At 41.8% G+C, this 20,362-nt stretch overlaps 1 protein-coding gene across 1 annotated transcript; it reads left to right on the plus strand.

Annotated features, from left to right (window-relative positions):
• Positions 1 to 547: 547 nt before the first annotated feature.
• LOC129107321 (cytosolic 5'-nucleotidase 1A-like) lies at positions 548 to 7,100 on the plus strand. The gene is made up of 6 exons (XM_054618780.1): positions 548 to 758; positions 863 to 1,030; positions 3,475 to 3,604; positions 3,725 to 3,847; positions 4,713 to 4,897; positions 5,599 to 7,100. Exons 1-6 carry the CDS (start codon positions 645 to 647, stop codon positions 5,953 to 5,955), a joined length of 1,077 nt encoding a protein of 358 aa, XP_054474755.1. The 5' UTR covers positions 548 to 644; the 3' UTR covers positions 5,956 to 7,100.
• The last annotated feature ends 13,262 nt before the right edge of the window (positions 7,101 to 20,362 follow it).

Consider the following 20,362-nt stretch of genomic DNA (forward strand, 5'->3'; position numbering starts at 1 on the left):
TTTCTAAGGTAAGGTAAGCTGTCTCAGAGAAAGTAGTGTTGGTTTTACAGAAAGACTGAAAACACCCTTTCAAATTTGAAATCAAATTATAATTTGAGATTTAGAATTGTTTTGACTTGTCTGTAGTGGTGGAGGAAGTATTAAGATCCTTTACTTTTCAAGTAAAAGCCCCTGTACAACAATAAAAAAGAAAAAACTTCTAATTACAATTTCGCAATATCTTCAACCAAACAAAATTTGATTGTTTTCTTTTGATCACTGGGACGCTATTGAAATTAGTATCAATGGTCAATATCATTCAACTGATGTGAAATAGCATAATGGATTTCTTTTTTATTTCATTACTTTTTTTAGATTTTTCTTAATTAAAACTAAGGGACCCAGCACAACAACAACAACAACAACAACAACAACAACAACAACAACAGTCCCCTGTAGTATGCAGACAGGGGAGGTCCTACAGCTTTCGTGTCTCTTTGTCACGAACCAACCAGATGCAAGTGATCTGCTGACGTCACTACTGGTGAATACACCAGGCTTCTTCTTTTTTTTTTTTCAAATTTAAAACACATTTCCGCAAAGTTTCCAAGCATCAGTCGCATCACTTAATCGGGTTTTTTTTAGGACTTACAAAGTTTATAAAAATGAGTGAAATCAAACCAAACGATTCAGCTCCAACTGAAGACAGCGGAGAGGAGAAGGACTGGGCTGAGGCCAAAGCTTTTTTTGACAATCTCAAAACAAACAAACCGAGACCTGTAAGTATTTTTTACTTCAAACTGTTTTACTGCACACACTTTCTTGCACACATTTTGTGCAGACAAAGACTACTACAGCACTTCTCCCCCTCATCCACTCTCAGCCTAAACCCCAGTATGCTGTCACCATCGCGGTCTCGTCTCGCACCCTCTTCAACATGGTGGCAGAGAGGAAGATCTACGAGGAAGAAGGATTGGAGAAGTACGTGGCTTATCAGGTGGAGCACGAAGGAGAGCCGCTGATGCCAGGAGCTGCTTTCCCCTTCGTTAAGGTATAGCCCCCCCCACCACCACCACCACCACCACCTCCACCACCACACCCCGGTAGTGTTACCCCCGCTGTAAGGTCTCTGTTTGCAGGGCGTGGTGTCTGGAATGTAAAGTTACTGGTCAATATCATTCAACTGGTGTGAAATAGCATAATGGATTTCTTTTTTATTTCATTACTTTTTTTGTCAAAAAGTGTCTACCAGAATGAAACAAATACAGGCCTACATGTATCTAACTCCCAATTTACCATAGACTACTTACCAATTCAAGTAATATGAAGGCTACACTTCATTTCAAATTCAATATTTCAATATTCTGCACAAAAAGGTTCCGAACCCAAGAATCTGTGCATAACATCTGTTGCTGTATTTTATTTTATTTTTTTGCAGTAAAATAGCACCAAATGCCAAATATTTTATAGTAAGTTACTGTAATTTGCATAGCATTATGGGGTATATTGCACTGAGGGTAAAGCTGTGTTACTGTCACCATATCAGTAAAGGAAGGCACTGCAAAAACACACTGAGTACTTAAGTAAGAGTTATTGATTACTATTATTTATTTCAGAAGAAAGAAAGGGAGACAAAACTGAGTATTTATTCTCAATTATGGATAATAGACATTAAATTACATATTTAATAGTATGCTGTAGCATTGATTTTTCTTAATTAAAACTAAGGGACCCAGCACAACAACAACAACAACAACAACAACAACAACAACAACAACAGTCCCCTGTAGTATGCAGACAGGGGAGGTCCTACAGCTTTCGTGTCTCTTTGTCACGAACCAACCAGATGCAAGTGATCTGCTGACGTCACTACTGGTGAATACACCAGGCTTCTTTTTCTTTTTTTTCAAATTTAAAACACATTTCCGCAAAGTTTCCAAGCATCAGTCGCATCACTTAATCGGGGTTTTTTTTTTTTTTAGGACTTACAAAGTTTATAAAAATGAGTGAAATCAAACCAAACGATTCAGCTCCAACTGAAGACAGCGGAGAGGAGAAGGACTGGGCTGAGGCCAAAGCTTTTCCTGACAATCTCAAAACAAACAAACCGACACCTGTAAGTACTTTTATATTTCAAACTGTTTTACTGCACACACTTTCTTGCACACATTTTGTGACTTTCTAAGTGCAGACAAAGACTACTACAGCACTTCTCCCCCCTCATCCACTCTCAGCCTAAACCCCAGTATGCTGTCACCATCGCGGTCTCGTCTCGCACCCTCTTCAACATGGTGGCAGAGAGGAAGATCTACGAGGAAGAAGGATTGGAGAAGTACGTGGCTTATCAGGTGGAGCACGAAGGAGAGCCGCTGATGCCAGGAGCTGCTTTCCCCTTCGTTAAGGTATAGCCCCCCACCACCACCACCTCCACCACCTCCACCACACCCCGGTAGTGTTACCCCCGCTGTAAGGTCTCTGTTTGCAGGGCGTGGTGTCTGGAATGTAAAGTTACTGCTTCACCTGAACGCACGTTGTTGTCCCAGTCCACAACAGGAAATACTTGCTTTGTGGAAAAAAACAAGACTACAGTGTTTTGTGATAATGGACTACAGGGTGGGTTTAAAGGCATGTTACACATACATCAGGCCACACCTCAATGAGTCATGTTGAGGAAGGTATTTGAATTTTGGCAAAGTCAGATGCAGTGCAATCATAAAGCTGTAAGTGTAAGGGGAAAATGTTTATATTGAAAAAGACCTTGCTGGTTGATATGCACAGTGCCGGGACAAACTAAGTTAAATCCCTATGAAAAAGTATTCGCCTTAAAAACTGGTTGATTCTTCTTGAAATGCAGTCACACAGGTCTAATTCACACCATTCTTCAGCCATAAAATCAACATTTTTAGGATTTTTTTGAAGGGTGTAGGAGGTGGAAAAACTACTGTACAACTTCCCATAAAGGTTGATTTATGTGTAGTTCCTTGAATGTGTTAAGCAACTATCACGGACGTTATCACCCTGGAATAGAGGAACATCGGGAGAAGAGTGATTGCACGCTGTTATTGTATTCCCTCAGCTGTTATGAAAACTACTCGGCGGCTAAGCATACATACTTGATACCAAAAGCTGGCAACAGACACTGTGGGTTATGGGCATTGTTTGGCTTTCTGCAAAAGTAATCCTACCTGTATGTTGGATAAAAACTGATCAATGACGCGCTGGAGCTTGTTGATTATTTCCATAATCCGCTAATTTATTTCCTTTACCAGCAAAAAAACCACAATGTGTTAAAAGTTTTTGACGACTGAATAACTACACACAAATGTGGCTTCTTCTGTTTGAGGTAAATTTAAGATATCAAATGATGATGTTTCTTTGACAAACTTGAAGTAAGCTGTGGTACAATGTTGTAATGTTTGTGTTGTAACCTTATGTTGAACGCTCTTGACGCAACATCCTGCCTTTTGATGCGAAGCAGTCCGTCCTCTCACACAGGCGCTGATGCAAGTCAACTCACGACTGAGGGATCTCTACCCGGACAGCGAGGAGCTGTTTGATATCGTCCTAATGACCAACAACCACGCCCAAGTTGGAGTACGCCTCATTAACAGCATTAATCACTACGGTACGCTGCGTCTTAAACCAGACATTGTTGATTGATTAGCATGACGGCGGCTTAATCAAAAACAGCACTCGGTCTAGTCATTCTTATTTACATATCTCCAACTTGCTTTTATACTGACAGATCTGACCATAGAGAGATTCTGTATGACCGGAGGGAAAAGTCCTATAGGCTACCTAAAGGCCTACATGACAAACCTCTACCTCTCCAAGGACTCGGAGAAAGTCACAGAGGCCATAGAGGAAGGTAAGTGATGCTGCTGCTGCTGCTGCTGGATTATGTAACGCTGATCTCTATCTCATACAACGTTGTTTTGATTCACAAATTGCTTTCAGCAGCCCCGAGAAGTGTTTGTACCTCACTGATATTTACACACTTGCATGATGACTGTGTGTGTGTGTGTGTGTGTGTGTGTGTGTGTGTGTGTGTGTGTGTGTGTGTGTGTGTGTGTGTGTGTGTGTGTGTGTGTGTGTGTGTGTGTGTGTGTGTGTGTGTGTGTGTGTGTGTGTGTGTGTGTGTGTGACTCATTCACACTGTTGAGGGAAGCCTCGACCCCACGCTGTGCAGCAAGAAGGTGCTGGTTAAGGGCAGCTGTGTGATTCATGGCTCCCTGTCGTCCAATAAACACAGGACAGACCGATATGAAACGCTGACGTCCAAATGTAGTGCTGGAATTAGTTGATTAATCGAATGAAAACTTTCATCAATTCAAGTTACTCATCAAAGAAAAATTACGAAACATTTGCAGGTTCTAGCTTCTGGGCTTGTGGTGCTCAAAGTGCCCAAAAATGACATTTGAAAAACTCAAAAGGAATGTTTCTTTTTAGAAATCTTGACCCGGTTACTGAAGATAATCCACAAACCTTTAAGAACAAGCTCCTACAGTTGAAGGTCTGTGGATAATCTGTGGAAATCTTTCAGAATTTTCCTTTAACTTGGTGGTATCTGTGAGACCATATTTGCTGAACTGTGCAGATATAACATTTGAACTCTCCAGTGACAGACGGAGGTATCAGTAATCAAACCTAACGTGGCAGTTAAACAAATTGTTATCAAAATAGGAAGTTGAAGACGCCTGCAGCTGTTTCTAACCAACCCTCCTTTCTTTCAGGCATTGCTGCAGCCACAATGTTTTCGTCCATGAGGGAGAATGAGTTGAGCGACACTCAGCTGAGAGTGGCGTTTGATGGCGACGCCGTCCTCTTCTCAGACGAGTCCGATAACATCACGCAGGAACAAGGCCTGGACACTTTCCTTGCTCACGAGAAGGAGTATGAGAACAAACCTCTCCCACAGGTACCTGATGCTTGTTTCTATGTGCTTAAAGTGATCCAAACATAGCCTCGTACTGAGCTTCACATCTATAAGCCAGTTGTGTTATCCAATGCTGATCCTTCCTCTCTGACTGTATTCTTTCAAATCATAAAAAAACAAGTTTTCCTTGTAGTTAATTCTTCTTGAATACTGTTGATGCAGTGTTTTACGCTGCCATTTACAGTCTTAAACAAATCCTTCTGTGTGGGTCTCAGAGGAAATTTTATTTTGCTGTTTTTATCCATATGTATTTGCCTTCAGTTGATAGAATCCTAATAGATTTCTCAGGGGGATTCGTCTAATGTAAACAGTTTTGTTTAGGTTTATTTATTCACATTTATGCAAAAGCATAAAACCAGGAAAATGAAGTGTCAGGAGAGATAAATACACATGGTTCAGCAAAAATACAAAGAAAGTAATGACAATAAGAAGCAAAAAAACTGAAGAGATGAGTTATTAAATCTAATAGCTGTTAGAACAGCACCTCTATGGGGCCAAAAGAGGCTCTGGAGAATGTCTGCAGGGATTAGGAACCTGCTCTTAATAGAGCTTAGAGTTTAAAATCAACTCTGGCATCCTTTTTGCACTCTCGTGTGTGCATTTAGTTCCTCTTCCCTTTGTTTATCTGTCCCTGTGTTTTTCAAATTTTTTTTTAAATAAACTTGATTATTTGGCTCTTATAGGGTCCCTTAAAGTGTTTCCTGGTGGCTCTGGGGAAGCTGCAGAGAAAATTTTACGCCAAGAATGAGCGCATGACCTGCCCCATCCGGACCTTCCTGGTGACGGCCCGCGGTGAGGCCAGCTCCAAGAATCGAGTCCTGAAGACTCTCCGCAGCTGGGGCCTGGAGATCGACGAGGCTTTCTTTCTGGAGGGGGCTCCCAAAGGGCCCCTGCTGCAGAAAATCAAACCGCACATCTTCTTTGACGACCAGATGTTCCACATCGAGGGGGCCAAAGAACTGGGAACCATATCTGCACACGTCCCCTACGGGAAGTACCACAAGGAGAAACCCATCGAGCAGCCTGCGAAAAAGGAATAAAACTGGCTGAAATATTAAATATCCACTACGCTCCAAAATAAAATCTTGCATTCCTGAAAAATAAAAAAGAATACCAGCAATTTTAAAAGGTTGAGGTTATTAAGTGGTAATGTCATCTACAAAGTTTCCTGTTTTGGGGGTTTTTATAAAATATTTTCTACTGTTTTCATGAGGTTAAAGTTTTATTGATGAGTGGGGTAATGTATTTTCAAATCAAGATTGACACCAGATGCCACAAACTATTTCACTGAATACTGTTCTGGAGAATAAACAGCTGTCCCTTCTAACTGTACTATCTGTGTACCTGTTCACCTTTAGAGGGAGCTTATTTTCTCATTTACATTTAAGTTTATGTCCAGTACACTTTTATACAATAAACATGTCATTTTCTTTATCTTGGTTTTAGCTATTGTACCTTGGCATAATCATTGCGGGAGAATATATCTGCTGTAGTAGTTTTGTTTTCTTCTGCATTGACTCTTTAATAGACTTCAAGCTCATACGCCAGGTCAAAATTACTAAAATAATTGGTGTCTGGAATTATTTTGGTAATTTGTTTGGGCATATTAATATCAGCTTTTAGTTTTAAAAGAGCATTTCTAAGGGTAGAATGTCTATGGCTTACAGGGAACACTAACGCATTTTTTCTTTGTTACTGTCTTTGCTATTGATGCGCACAAACTATATCAATCTTGGACTTAAAGTTTGAGGATATTTCTCCTCAAACTTTTTCATACTTATGTTATGTGAGTTGTTTACGCTTTGAAACTGAACCTCATTATCAGGCAGCACACTATAACTTCACTTTCTGTCACGTTATAGTTCTTTTACATAGGACTGTCTACATATTCTGTATATGTTTGCAGATTGAATTTGTCGTATTTTCTTATTGCAAAAATATGTAAATGTTTTCATAACTATACATCGTTGTGGAGTTCTACAGTAACACTTGTTTGTAAATGTCAGTATCATGTCTGGTTACATTCCTCAGCACCAGATCATGTGATGTTACTGCGTTAATAGTAATCGTGTACACGATAACATGATGTTTGCACCATTTATCTTTTTTCTGTCTAGCCTTGGCATTTTGAGTGCAGAGAAATAAATGAACGTGGAGGAACCGCAATGGCTGTTTTTGTCAGTGGTGGAACGTCATAAAGTACATTTAGTCAATTTTTGGAAGTTTTGCATTAAAAACACGCTGAGCTTTTGTCATGTTAAAATCTAAACCTCTCACAAAAAGCAGAGTCTTTTTGGGGCTCCTTGTTATGTTTTAGATGTCTGAGTTGTTGGCAGTTCTTCCAAATAATAATTTCCCCTCTAGACTTCTAGAATGGTTTAATTTACATAAATGTTCAAGGCCCTAAAGGGTTGAATGATCCAACATTTCACACAAAAAGCAAAGATTACAGAAAAGGTCTGCTTGGAAATCACTGAACGAGACTAACAAACTGTATATAAAGAAGTTAAACTTTAAGCTGGTGATAGCCTACTTCTCTACAATTACATTTTAAATCTAGGACTTTTACCATGTTGTTTTGATACGTTAACTTATATAAAGCATCTAGAGAGCCTTTTTGCACCACTGGTCTTTGTACATCTCAGCAGTAGATGGTGCTGTCTATCTGTTATTGTCCATACTGATGCTTTAAACACTGCTTACAGTCTCCTGTTTAGCAAGGAGCCACTTCCTTGTGAAAGTAAGTAAACCAGCTGAAGTCAAACTTTAGCAGCTTATCTTCGTCCATCTTCTCTCTTGTCATTAAACCTCAATGTTCCTCAGTGTCTTTCCAACCTCAGCTAACGGAAGTCGACTCTCATTTTACATGTACGTGATGAATGAAGCCACAAGAGAGAGCTCCTGTTTAACTAGATTGGGATTTTACAGAGAGGAGTAACAACCAAAGAAACCCCACTTTTTGTGTTAATGTTTTGGGTTTTTTTTAGAGAGCAGATCACTGTAATAAGAGTAAAATCTAAATTAAGGGTTACAATATTTAAAAATGTAATTAAATCCCAAACAGACGAAAACAAATGTACAACTTGCACAATGTAACATGCTTTGAGATATATTCCCCCCTTTTTTTAAATAAATAAATAACTGAGCTCCCACTTGGCCCACTTTTTCCAGGTACCAACATATTACTGCAAAGCACAGCAAGAATAAGATGCAAATCACTCTGCTCTCTCTGTACTAACATTAGGCCTAATTGGAAGTTAATGAGCTATCCTGAGTGTGGTCCCAGATTTATATTAATAATATCTGATGTTTATCCTTCTTTTACTAAAGAAACAGCAAATTACATAAGGTATTTATAGCAAGTTAAGTAAGAAGTTATTTTAGCTGTCTTAAAATTGGAGTCAGTTATTCTGGAGAAAGATTATTGATATTTGAACTTAAAACCCAAACAAAAACTAATAATAGATTTAACGCCCTAGCTCTTGCTCCTACTGCCTTTTTCTTTCTTTCTTTTTTTATTTTATTCTTTCTTTCTTTCTTTCTTTCTTTCTTTCTTTCTTTCTTTCTTTCTTTCTTTCTTTCTTTCTTTCTTTCGTTCTTTATTCTTGCTTCTCCTTTATCTTTATACATCCATGACTTCCCCCCTGTATTGTGCACTAACTGTTGCTGATTGGCTAAAGTAGTATTGTGCGGCTTTGTTTGTTTACAACAGAGCTAGGATTGTGCATAAAACTTGGAGCCTACATGACCCAGAATGCATACCTCCATACATCCATATTTGTTTGTATTTAAAATGTGACGCAACCGGCGCTGACTCAACTGACATCACTCAAGGCAATGTGTTACGACTAATATAACGACTCTACACAACTTTTTTTTTTCACAAATAGCCTTGCGTTACAGTAGTACTCCCAAGTTTTATTAGAAAAATCAGCTTGAGGCATCAAAAGTAATAGTAACGTTACCTATGCAGAAAACTGTAATATGAATTATATCTCATATTACTGGAGTTTTAATAAAATCCCAATCGTCTAAAGCAACAATTTTTGTCTTAAATATAGCTTAGTATTGGCAAACATCAGTTACAATATAATTCTCTAAGAAATGTGGTGGAGGTACTTTTCTTGGCTAATTATGTTAGTAATTATGTAGCTAGTATATTATACATTGCAAGACTTAAAATTAGCTTTTAAAATACTTTTAAGTCATGTTAAAATTAAACAAGTGGTTCCCAAACTAAATTGCTTGTGATCTCATACCAATAACAGTGTCTTGTAGTCCCTTTATACGTTTGAACTAACTAAGTAATATATGTTGTGGTGTCAAGAATACAATATATTTGGTTGATTAGAAATATAAAATTATAAAATACCTGAAATTTGTAGTACAGTACAGAGTTAAAACCAACCACTGTTTTTTTTTTTTTTTTTAAACCAACCACTGATTTTTTTATAATCGTCTTTCATTCTTTATTTCAATTGTTGCAATATTTGGATTTAGCAACAGGCATTTTTATCGGTTTGGTCACCATAGTGATAGCAGTGAATATTATTTCCTGCCAGACTATGAGGAGGAGAAGCTGTTGAGGCTTAAAACTCAACGCTCAGGGGGGAGGATTTATTTTATTTTTATTATATTTCTCTACAGTTGAGTTATTCATCTTGTCAGTGGAGCATCTTTGCAGCGAAGCATGGTTTTGTCAGGCAGCAGAGTGTGTGTGTATGCAGCCCTGAGAGCCGCGACCAACCGGCTGTTGCCATGGATACTCGGTGCTGACACCACAAGAACTGTGTAGGCTTGTTGAAGATATAATTAATAACAAAGGATTAGAGGCAAAGGTAGCATGGGCCTCACTATGAGAAACCTCATCACACAGTTACTATAATTGGCACCCTGTTGTGTGTGTGTGTGTGTGTGTGTGTGTGTGTGTGTGTGTGTGTGTGTGTGTGTGTGTGTGTGTGTGTGTGTGTGTGTGTGTGTGTGTGTGTGTGTGTGTGTGTGTGTGTGTGTGTGCATTTGCGTGTGTTTGTGTGTGAGGACACCACAAGAGAAGTTACCGAAAAATAGGCCTGGAAACAGTTCTCTCATACTCTGCTGCTACATTCATCTTCTTGACAAGCAATTTGCTCTAAATATGTTTCCTTGGTTGGTGGCCAAAAACTTGTAGGTAGATTTTTTTTTCAAAGTAATTTATTTGGGCCAACATTACCTTGCTGGGTGCCTTGATGTCTGCTTAAACAATATCTTGGGAATATTTATTAAACATAATGAGATACTTGTTATCTGTTTAATATACTGAAGCTTTTAACATTGATGTGCAGAAGCTTTTTCGATTTGTTTACATGAAGTAAACATTTTGACTGTTTGGCTTTTTGGATGTCCATAGTGGTCTGTTTGTCCACTACTTTGATTCAGACTAAAATATCTCCACAACTATTGGATGGATCACCATTTAATGCTACACATACAAACCTGTTCCTCCAAGGATTAAGCCTAATGACTTTTGGGATCTCCTGACTTTTCCTCTAGCGCCACCATAACATTTTGTTTTTAGTGAAATGTCACTACAACTGAAATACAACGGATAGCCTATACATGGTGTCCAGAGGATGATATGTTGTTAACATTTAATGGATAGCCATGACATTTGGAGCTGACATACATGTTCCCCTCAGGATGAATTGTACAATTTTCAAAATTGTAATTTGTCCAATACTTTAGTTTATGACAAAAAAATACCTGCAACATTAATGACTTTCGCATCAACCTCGGCTGTGCTTATGTTTAGTTCCAATCAGCGAATGTTAGATGCTAACTTGAATGTCAAACATGGTAAACATAGCTGCCGACCATCAGCATTGTTATTCTGAGCATAATGGCAAGACGACCTTAGCCCTTCAGGACCTTTGTATTAGACTGCATTCGTTTTTCTTCTGTAAAGTGAGGGTTTCTGCAGGTGGCGTTCTTTTCTTAATCTGTTCAATCATGAAGTCTGTGAACACTCTCGTGATAACAACTCAGTGAATCTGCGGCACAATGCTTTAGAGACCATTTGTTGTGTGACTGAGTTGGCGGAGCTCATACGCAGTGATATGACGGGCTCTGTTGACAGAAAACTGTGGTATGATAATGGCATGTATTGAGGTCAGCTGGTCCTCCTCCCCAGTAGCGCGTCCTTATAGAAATATTATCCAGAGTACATCCACTCCGAACCCACAAGAGTTAAAGCTTCATATTAACAAGTCCATAGTCTAGCACAGAGCCATTGGTGGATGCTTTGTAAAGATGAAACTGGTTCTGTCTGTGCTTACAGGCTTCCTGCTTGAAACAGATGCCTTATTGCCCTTTGTGGTATGCATTATGTGCCATTGTAATTGCTGTCTGCCTGATTTTATTGCAGACCTTACTGTGTGTTATGCAGCGATCCCAGGAAACCTACCTCTACACCGCCTGAATGAGCTGGCCCTTATTCAGTTTAGACTATTCCCATTTGATTGCACAGTGTGGCTCTCTGAAAGTGACCCCACAGGTCCGGAGGCATTGACAAGTGTCTCTGCACGAGATGGATTACTGATGCCAAATCTGACGACACGCTGTTTCCTCATCTGGGCTTTTCACAAGTGCACCTGCCATTATTGACAGGCTCGGCTAAGGTATAAGACCCAGTTAGAAATCTCCATTCACAAACATCCAATATGCAGACCTAAAGATGGGAACAGGTGATTCTCTGGTAATGCTTCCAACAGTCTGAAATCAATCGCTGCTTTGCGTGTTGCTTTGAAGGACGAGCAGGAGAGAGGCAGTGAATCTGTTGATAGCACATTGCTTTAACTTTTAGGTCGGGCTATCTGGTCCTCTCTTACAAGCTATTAATTCACTGACACATTTTATCAGTTTGTAGGGTAAAAACATTAAACGGTGCAGAGTGGAAATAGAAAATTACTTTTTCTTCCAGGGTTTTAGATTAATCCGCCCTGTGTGGAAGGGATCGGTCTGCTCTATGTTATTTTTCATCTTTAATGTATGTTCAATGCTGTTTTTTTTTTTTTGCTGTAATTTACCCACAAGTTAGACTGACTTTAAAAGAAGCATCAAACTGATTTCCTGTGTTTAGCATGAGGCTGTGTGGACAGGTGAGAGAGCTGATCTGATGAGAAGAGCAGGCCAAGCAGAGACAAAACACATCGCCATAGAAACAGCTGAGTGGCACAAGGCCGTACTTCTTCATGGCCAGAGCTGATCAGCTGTGGCATTAAGTCCGCTCTGCAGGCTTAGTAAGGGACCAAGAAACTGTGGCCCCTGCAGAGGCTCAGCCCAGCCGGGCAGAGACACAACTAGCCAGCGAGGAGAAGAGCAGTGCAACCACCGAGCAAGCAAGCATCACCAATTATCTCCACCTCTGCGCTTGTAGCAAGAAGCCATTTCAGCACCATTACCTTCCGGCAGCCATGGGCTGACTGTCTCTCCCGTCAGGGCGATAGTTCTAAATTGGCTCCCACCCCTCTCCTCCTCCTGAGATTGAAAAGAGATTATTAAAGACATTCATCATAGGAGAGGCCCGAGCCTTTCTGGGAAGTCTGGAAATGGTGAGAAATGGCAGCACGATGGAGAGGGCCCGAAGAAAGAGGGAAACAGGATGGACCGAGGAGAGAAAATGATATAGAGATATGTCTGTGAGCTGGAGGCTTGGTGCTCCTCCCTGGTACCAGACAGGGGGGGTCCCTTGGGTGTCCTGTGAGCTGGCTGGGCTTTAGCAGCAGGCAGGGTGTGGGGCCCAAGTCTGGAGGAACGCATGCGCACAGCAGGCCATCCAGTCATGGCTCAAACCCTACATATCAGATGCGGAGCTAATGATACCCCTGGGGACCGAAACAGTCTGGCTCCTGCATGACAAGATACACTGTACAGTATATTATCCCGGTCCGATCCAAGCGAAGACTCGGGCAAAGACGGCATAGGTAGGACAGGTTGTAGGTCTCCTTAGATCATAATGGCTTGGAATATAAAAGATTATTATGGATAAGCCATCTTTGAAGTGGAATAAAACAGTAAAGACTATTGTACATTGTTATACACAGCATGAGGTAAAAATGCTGGAAGCTGGTTTCTCCTGTTGCATATTCTAAAAGACTAATGAGCCTTTGTTTCCAGTTCAGATTTCTTCCTCTTGTGCTTTAGTTTAGCGGCTTACATTAAGGAGTCTCTGCCCTACCCGGCTTGATATGTGGCATTTCATTTCAGCCAAATGGCTGCCACTCACTTGCCAATCACAGTCACTTTTAACTCCTCTCATGCAAACACTAACAGAGGTGTTATGGATGCAGTTATGTAACCACCTGAATACTGAAGAACATTAGAGCTACAGTATGCCCATATGAATACATGCTTCAGTGTGTGTCATCATGATACAGATTGCATGCATATCAGAAGATGATTAAATAAAGAATGAGGACAAGATCCCGAAGCTATGGCCAAGTAGGTTAAGTTAGCAAACTACACGTTTTGTAGTCACTGATAAAAAGTGTGGGCATGACAGTGTGTGTTAATGCACAATTGTATGTACTCCACTATATGCGTATAGTGGAAAAAGGAATCAAAATGTCATTATTATTTATTATATTTATTGTTTCTTTATAAAAGCAAATTCCATGTAAGTATGTCATTCAAAAGAATAGTTTGCAATTTTAGGACATACACTTATTCACTTTGTCATTGAGCGTTAGATTGAAAGGATCAATACCAAGAATACAGTAATTGGTTATAGTGATCTTATCAATATCTATCCTTAGAAAAATAGAAATGCTTATAAATAAACTCTTAAAATATGCACTGTATGTTTGAAACAGAAAGTAATTTTAGATTGTGGAATTATCAATATGAACTTGTACAAATATTAATAAACAATTTATTTAAATACCTTATATTCATTAAGGAATATTTTGACACTTAAAAAATGATTACCTGCTTTTTAAAAATTAAGTATAGAGCATGTAGACCATTAGCTTAGCATAAGGACCGGAGGCAGGGGTTGAGAGCTAGTCATTATTCTACATTAGAAAGTCTTTTTCCATTTCATACGTACACTATGTCTTTTAGTGCTTGCAAGAGCACCGCTGTTCTGCTAACGAGAGATATTGATAAGATCATTGTAATCCATTACTCTACAAGCCTGTCCATTAGTCTGGTTGTCTGTGTGTCAGCTGCCATGTGCTGTGTTGGATCGATGCTCTTCTACGACCACTGACCTGGAAAAAGCTGTAAAAGCTTTGCTGCTCTGCTATCAATAGACGGTCTAATTAAGAACAGCACCCTCGGAGTGAGCTCGGCTCAACTAGCAAAGACACTTGCTACGGTTGTGCTAAAACTCCCTCTCATTAAATCCAAACTTGAAGCTTCTGCAATATAACAGCAGAGAAGCTGTGAAATCATCTGTATTTGACTTTGGCCTCAAAATGAAGATAACATAACATGTTGTTTGTGGGTAAATATAAAAAAACAAAAATGTGAGTTTGTTGGACTGACCTAACCCGCCATAATTGTCTGCATTAAAATTGAAGTCAAGGATGTCCTCGCCTGACATGGCAGGGGGTGATTCTGGCACTAAAGGAGGCCATCTGTTCAGCCTAGAGTGAAATGTATTGGACCTCTTCTAGGTCAGGCTTGCACAATAACGAGACAGGATTGGGGTAGAACTCTTTAAATTTGGGTCTGTCCACTGGACCGTTGATCATCTGCCAGTTGCTACACTTAGTGAAAGAACACATTGGTGTAGACAGGACTCAGGCCAATGGACGGGACGAGCAGCACAGCCTGCACCCTGTCCCAGAGAGGCAGAGCAAAGCCGGGCCAGCCATCACTAAATTCTTGGGCCCCCTGCGGCGCTATCAGTGATCATATCTGGCTGGAGGAACTGATAGGCCCCTCATGTAACCAGTCCTCCACCAGCCATCCGTCCTGCCCCAGTGCCCCCAGCAGCAGCCCAGGATGCAGCAGCGAGGGCACCGGCAGCCTGCACAGCTGGAGCTCAGGGGTGACCGGCCTCCTGCACAGCTCTATCAAGAAGCAAAGCCAGGAAGCGTTTCAAACTCGCCTGAGAGAGGAGAGAAGGTGTGGGAAGCTTGCAGGATGTCCTTCCAGAGGGCCTCACGGCAGAGCTCATCCACAGGCGGAGCAGGACAGAGGCAGCAACCACGACAAACACTGTGAATCGCCAGAGAGGGGTGGGCTGTGTCAGGGGAGGGGCTCTTCAAGGACCCACAGTGGCGCTAAAAATGTAAAACTGCAGTGTCTGCTGCAAGAAAAGCGCAAAGCCAAAGTGAAGTTTTCACAGTTCCTGGATGAGGTGACGTCCAATGTGCTCGATCCAAACAGCCTGCAGGCATTTGGGAAAGCGGTCTCTCCCTCCGGCGTCGCCGCCACAAGTCCACCTCAGCCTGAAGAGGAGATCCAAGCGGCGGCACAGCGGAGCCCCAGGCTGCCCTGCTCAATGGCCCAAAAGCAGGGCCCTTTCCTCGAGCAGAAGATGACCCATGAAGGGCAGACTCCCCCTGACCCAGCAGAGAAAACCTACCTGGAGACGGACATTGATACAGCGGACCTGGAGGTGAAAGCTGAGACACCACTACAGGTGGAGATAGACGAGAACAACGTGATTCCACCTCCTCCACAGTTCTGTGAAGGGTTTGAGATGACGAGTCCTTTTCCGGAGTTTCATCCCGACTTCCCCACATACCCTTACAGATCCGCCTCTCTGCCCAAGGGCATCAACATGGTGAGTGATGAAAGTCGTCCCAGTCATTAATCAAAGCCAGGCCTCAGAACATATGTTATGATTGGAGCTGAAAATTGTTTCTCAAAGAGTTTTGAAGGGATGCCTGAATAAATCAAGTCTTTGGAGGACTTGAGTGAGTTGTTCTTGATTTTTGTAGGGCTTTCCTGCTCTATTATTCAGAGCGTAAAGAGGTACAGGAAGAAATGGGCAAGTCATAATGCTCTTAGTTCTTTGTACAATCGGGTCGATGGGGTTTTATTTCAATCAAGATTCGAACAAAAGCATACAGGAATAATCTGAATATTTCAAAAAGGTTTTAGAGGGCAAGATATTTTCATAGAAAAAAAATCTGAAAGAAACTTAGCCTTTATTATCAATTTGTTTCCACAATCTGCTCATGTTCATGTCTCGCAAGAAAAATATACAAATGCAAGTAAAAAAATACGGTAAACACAAGCACATTTACAGTCACACACTTTCAATCAACACATTCAAGCCCCACATATATTTATATACACATGTACACACTCTCATGTACAAATACACACTGAAAGAAAGGGAAAAAAGAGTTACTGTTTCTGTTGACCCTCACTGCTCTCAGTTGCAGCTGGGAGCGGTTTTTAGTGAAAACACTCAAAAAAACCACTGTACCTGCTAGTGAAGCATGTTCACTAAAACAGAGCTAAAAGGAGAGTGAGTATTGGACTTGTATTTGTCAGGTGGCTGGAAAAAACACTCCAAATAAATGCTATTGTTGCTCCGTATCTAAATAGGCAACTGTTGGCTGATGACTTCACACACGTCAGTGGACTCGGCTTCTTCGCGTTGTCGTCCTGGCATCCAAGAAGAAGAGAGACAATGTTCTGCTAACAACGCTTCTGGATCAAATTTGTCCAAAAGGAAGACGGGCTCTCATTGTGCAAACTTTTGGCTGGTGTCATTTACGGCAGAAAGTCCTTTCTTGCACTCAGTTTTAATATTTGTCAATGCATGTATTCAATTTGAATAATGAATACTGCCGGACATAGTAGCCTAATCATATTAAAGACATTTTAAGTGGCAATTACAAATGATAAGTACTTTTTATAAGATTTTAGAGTCTTTCAGGAGGTCTCAAGTATCAATCAAGTGGTATTTTGCGCGATGATTACACGGCACTTACCACGCTTCTCATCAGCGGTGCTCCATGCACACCGTTGAACATGCTTAATGGCTACCTGCTCATCAGCATTCTACCCGTCAGCAGCTCCTCCACATAATCCAAACTGAACAATGCAGTCATTTACTGACTCAGCCCCCTCAGCAGCATTTATTGTGTGACATCCATCATTTTCTCAGCTGGAGACACAACATTGCTAAAATGGCTGTGGATGCAGAGAACCTGTTCCACCAACTGTTTGTCTTTTAGGAATAGCAACCGGTGGTTTCCCCCATATGTACAGCAGCAGTGTGTGTGTGTGTGTGTGTGTGTGTCACAGACAGACAGGCCTGGAGGCTCACTTAGCATTTACTGCATCAAAAGTGAGTGTATTTCTAGTCTCAGCATGACATTCATTTCAGTGGTAGATGTTAATCCATCCGGCTATCCTCCTCTTATTTCAAAATGTATTATTTCAGTTACTAAGAAACATAAAATGTCATTATTAAGCACAAACATCACTATTTTTTGCCACCCCTGGACAATCTCTTTTGTCCAGGGGTGCTCACAATTGCGGCGCTCACAAAGAGTTTTAATTTGCACTCTGTACGTGTTTCTCTCTGAACCCAAAACATACTTGACAGATCTTCGAAAGTAGCACCGCTGCCGTTTAATAATAAAGGAGAAGATCACATTGCCTTAATTTATTGTCTGATTAAAATTCAGCCTTTGCCGTCACCTTAGCAACTGCTTGAAAAAAAGGTGGGCGGTGTGGGGGCTGAGAGAGGCAGGCATGTGAGCCTGTTGGCGTTCATCTTGGTGTAGAGTGTGGATGTGTGTCGCTGCAAAGTTTCTTCTCCTCACACGAGTCCTTGTACAAGTGAGAGCGCAGTAACGAAACATTCTTCACAGGCACACAACCTTCAGCTGTGCTCTCGCCTGAGATGCAAACTTGATTCGTTAAGCATCCCCCACCGGATTAAGAAAAGCGTGTTCCTGTTGGTATTCTGACTCGGTTATGTTTCTCCACTAACCCTGGAGATCAAACAATGTCCTTGCACCGGTTGGACTACTGGACGTGCACGACTCCCCCCCCACTAACTGATAGTTAAACCTACTTTCCAGCCTTCCACCAAATCATGAACCATGAAAACACGGCAGCATGGGTCGCCACACTCGATCAGGCCCGCGTCCCTAAATCTGAATGAAGATGACAATACTTGGGGAGTTCTGCATAATTCATCGCCTTCAGTAAAAAGGGGCCAGCAGCAGACTCGTACAAAACGTATTCTCCCTAACAGCCTGGGACTTGAGATGTTAGATTCAACAGATTGGACCACCTGTTCCCCCTCACCTTCCCCCTTCTCTCCCTCTGTTCTCCATCTCTCTCCACACCGCCTCCTCTTCTCTCTCTCTCTCTCTCCCTCTCTCTCTTTCCGTCTCTGCTCTCGCTTTCCTCCGATTCAGCACCTAGACGAGGATATTGAGTTGCTGCCAGTATCTCTCGTGGGGGGGCCTCGCCATCTATCTGCAGTCTGGCTGCAATGGAGGTTTCCACTCTCCCCCCCCTTTCCTCCTTCCTTCCCTTCTCTTTCTCACACTCTCCTCTCACACTCTTGCCATGATATGATTGTTCTCTTCTCACCTCAAGAAAGCGCAGATGTAGACAGCCTGATGAGGGCTTTCTCACGAGCAGAGAATGAGTAGAGGGAGAGGAGTGAATGAGGGAGCAGGAAAGACAGAGAGAGAAAGAGAGAGAGAGAGAGAGGGGAAGAAATAAACAAAAACAGAGGGGGAAACAGAGAGCGTGCCTGCTGAATATGTATGATTTGTGTTCGCGCTGCAGCGACGCTCTACTTGGCGGCTCCATGGCCGGTTTCTATGGGTCCCCTCCACTAACATGCTGTCATTTCCTCTAGGTGCCCGACGAAGAGATGGACAACATAGACACTATCAGGTAAGCTTCTCCATCTCTCTCTCTCTCTCTCTGTCTCTGCACACATATCTTTCAGTGCTCTATCATCCCGCCCCCGCTTTCTCCCTGTCGTCTTCCTTTTAAGCTCCTTCCCTCCCACTCTTCCTCTCTGTCTTTCCACTCTTGCACAGTCTCTCTCCCTCGCTCCCCCCCCCCCCCCCCCCCCCCCCCTCCTCTCCCCCCCCCCCTGCTCAGCTGCTTTTGCTGCTGGTGTTGGATTGGCGTGGTGGTGTTGGCGGCAGCAGCAGTGGCAGTGGTGGTGGTGGTGGTGGTGTGCTGGTGTGCATGTGGTGGGGTTTCTCTGAGCTTTAAGGGAGAGCTGGGTAAGCCAATCCAGATAGCATATAGAAGGGGGGGTTTTCTCCATTTCCCCGGCGAGGCTCAGGAGGCAGGATTTTTTTTATCTCTCGGTCTCCAGGATGAAGCTCTGCGTGAGCGGAAGGTACTGCTTCACTGTTTGCATCTTTGATTTGGATTACTGTTACTGGCTCGGCTGTGTCTGTGTGAGTGTGTTTTGATGTGTGCGTATATGTTTGCTCATCTGTATGTGGTGTGGCTGAACTCACAGCGTCAGTTCGTGCTCTCTGTTCATTGATGCGGTGCTGTTATGAGTAATCTGCTTTTCTGATAGTTTGTCAAAGATAACAGGGTGTTGTTTTTGCAGAACAAGGCTGGTGGTTGTATGCAGGGAATCTCTTGGCTTGAAAATTCACTGCAGCGTATGTTGCGTTACTGTAAAAGCTTTTTCTCTAACGAATATATCAAGAGTGTTTTCTGAAATTACTCTTGAATGTGTTATAGTAGTAAAAATGTCCATCCTTGACTGTTATACATCTGCTTCTGCATGATTTCAGACAGTCACCTGTCGGAATGCACCTAAAGCCACTGATTAATTACTCTGCATGGCAGCGCTGCTTTACCAGAACAACTGAGCAATAGAGCTCTAATCAGTGTTTTTTAGTGTATTTAAATAAACCTGACAGTCTCAAATGTTCACGCAAAGCCTAGGTAATAACTGAACTAATGCCTTCACATGCCTGCATAAACAGATTTTAACGAGCTCATTACAAAATTACAAGTGCTCACCCAATTTTCTGATTAAAGTTGCATTACACGGGAATTAAGGCAGCAAAGCAAACATGACGACGTGCAGAAAAGGATCTGCTTTCTTTTCTGCTTTTTCTCCCTCCTCTCCCTCTCTCTCCTTTTCACCTCACTGTCCTACAGTAGACATGTCGTAATTGATACTATTACTAATGAACCATTATTAATCCGGCGCAGATGGAAATAGATCCAGAGCTCTCCCTTTTGTGTTCGATTACCGATGGTATTATTACGATTTCAGGCAGATTAGAGTTTAAAAGCCGTTTAACCAGCCGATGAGGGGGGTAATTAATCTGACAGGGTGTTTCTCCAATATCAGGCATCAAGTGCCCTCACCACTGTGTCACAGCTTTAATTGAATTAAAGCGGCTCTGCTGAGATAAGAGGAGGTCGTCCTGTGTCTTTTCTCCTCACTCTGTTCTGATTAGGAAACAAGGTCACCTGTGGCCTCTAAATACA

The sequence above is a fragment of the Anoplopoma fimbria genome, chromosome 18 (assembly GCF_027596085.1).
Source record: "Anoplopoma fimbria isolate UVic2021 breed Golden Eagle Sablefish chromosome 18, Afim_UVic_2022, whole genome shotgun sequence".
Lineage (NCBI taxonomy): Eukaryota > Metazoa > Chordata > Actinopteri > Perciformes > Anoplopomatidae > Anoplopoma > Anoplopoma fimbria.

Excerpts from the sequence above, each read along its gene's own strand:
- LOC129107321 (XM_054618780.1), top strand. The coding sequence starts at position 645 with ATGAGTGAAATCAAACCAAACGATTCAGCTCCAACTGAAGACAGCGGA. Across the intron at positions 3,605-3,724 it reads TAACAGCATTAATCACTACG|ATCTGACCATAGAGAGATTC; the intron begins GTACGCTGCGTC and ends TTATACTGACAG. Across the intron at positions 3,848-4,712 it reads CACAGAGGCCATAGAGGAAG|GCATTGCTGCAGCCACAATG; the intron begins GTAAGTGATGCT and ends CCTTTCTTTCAG.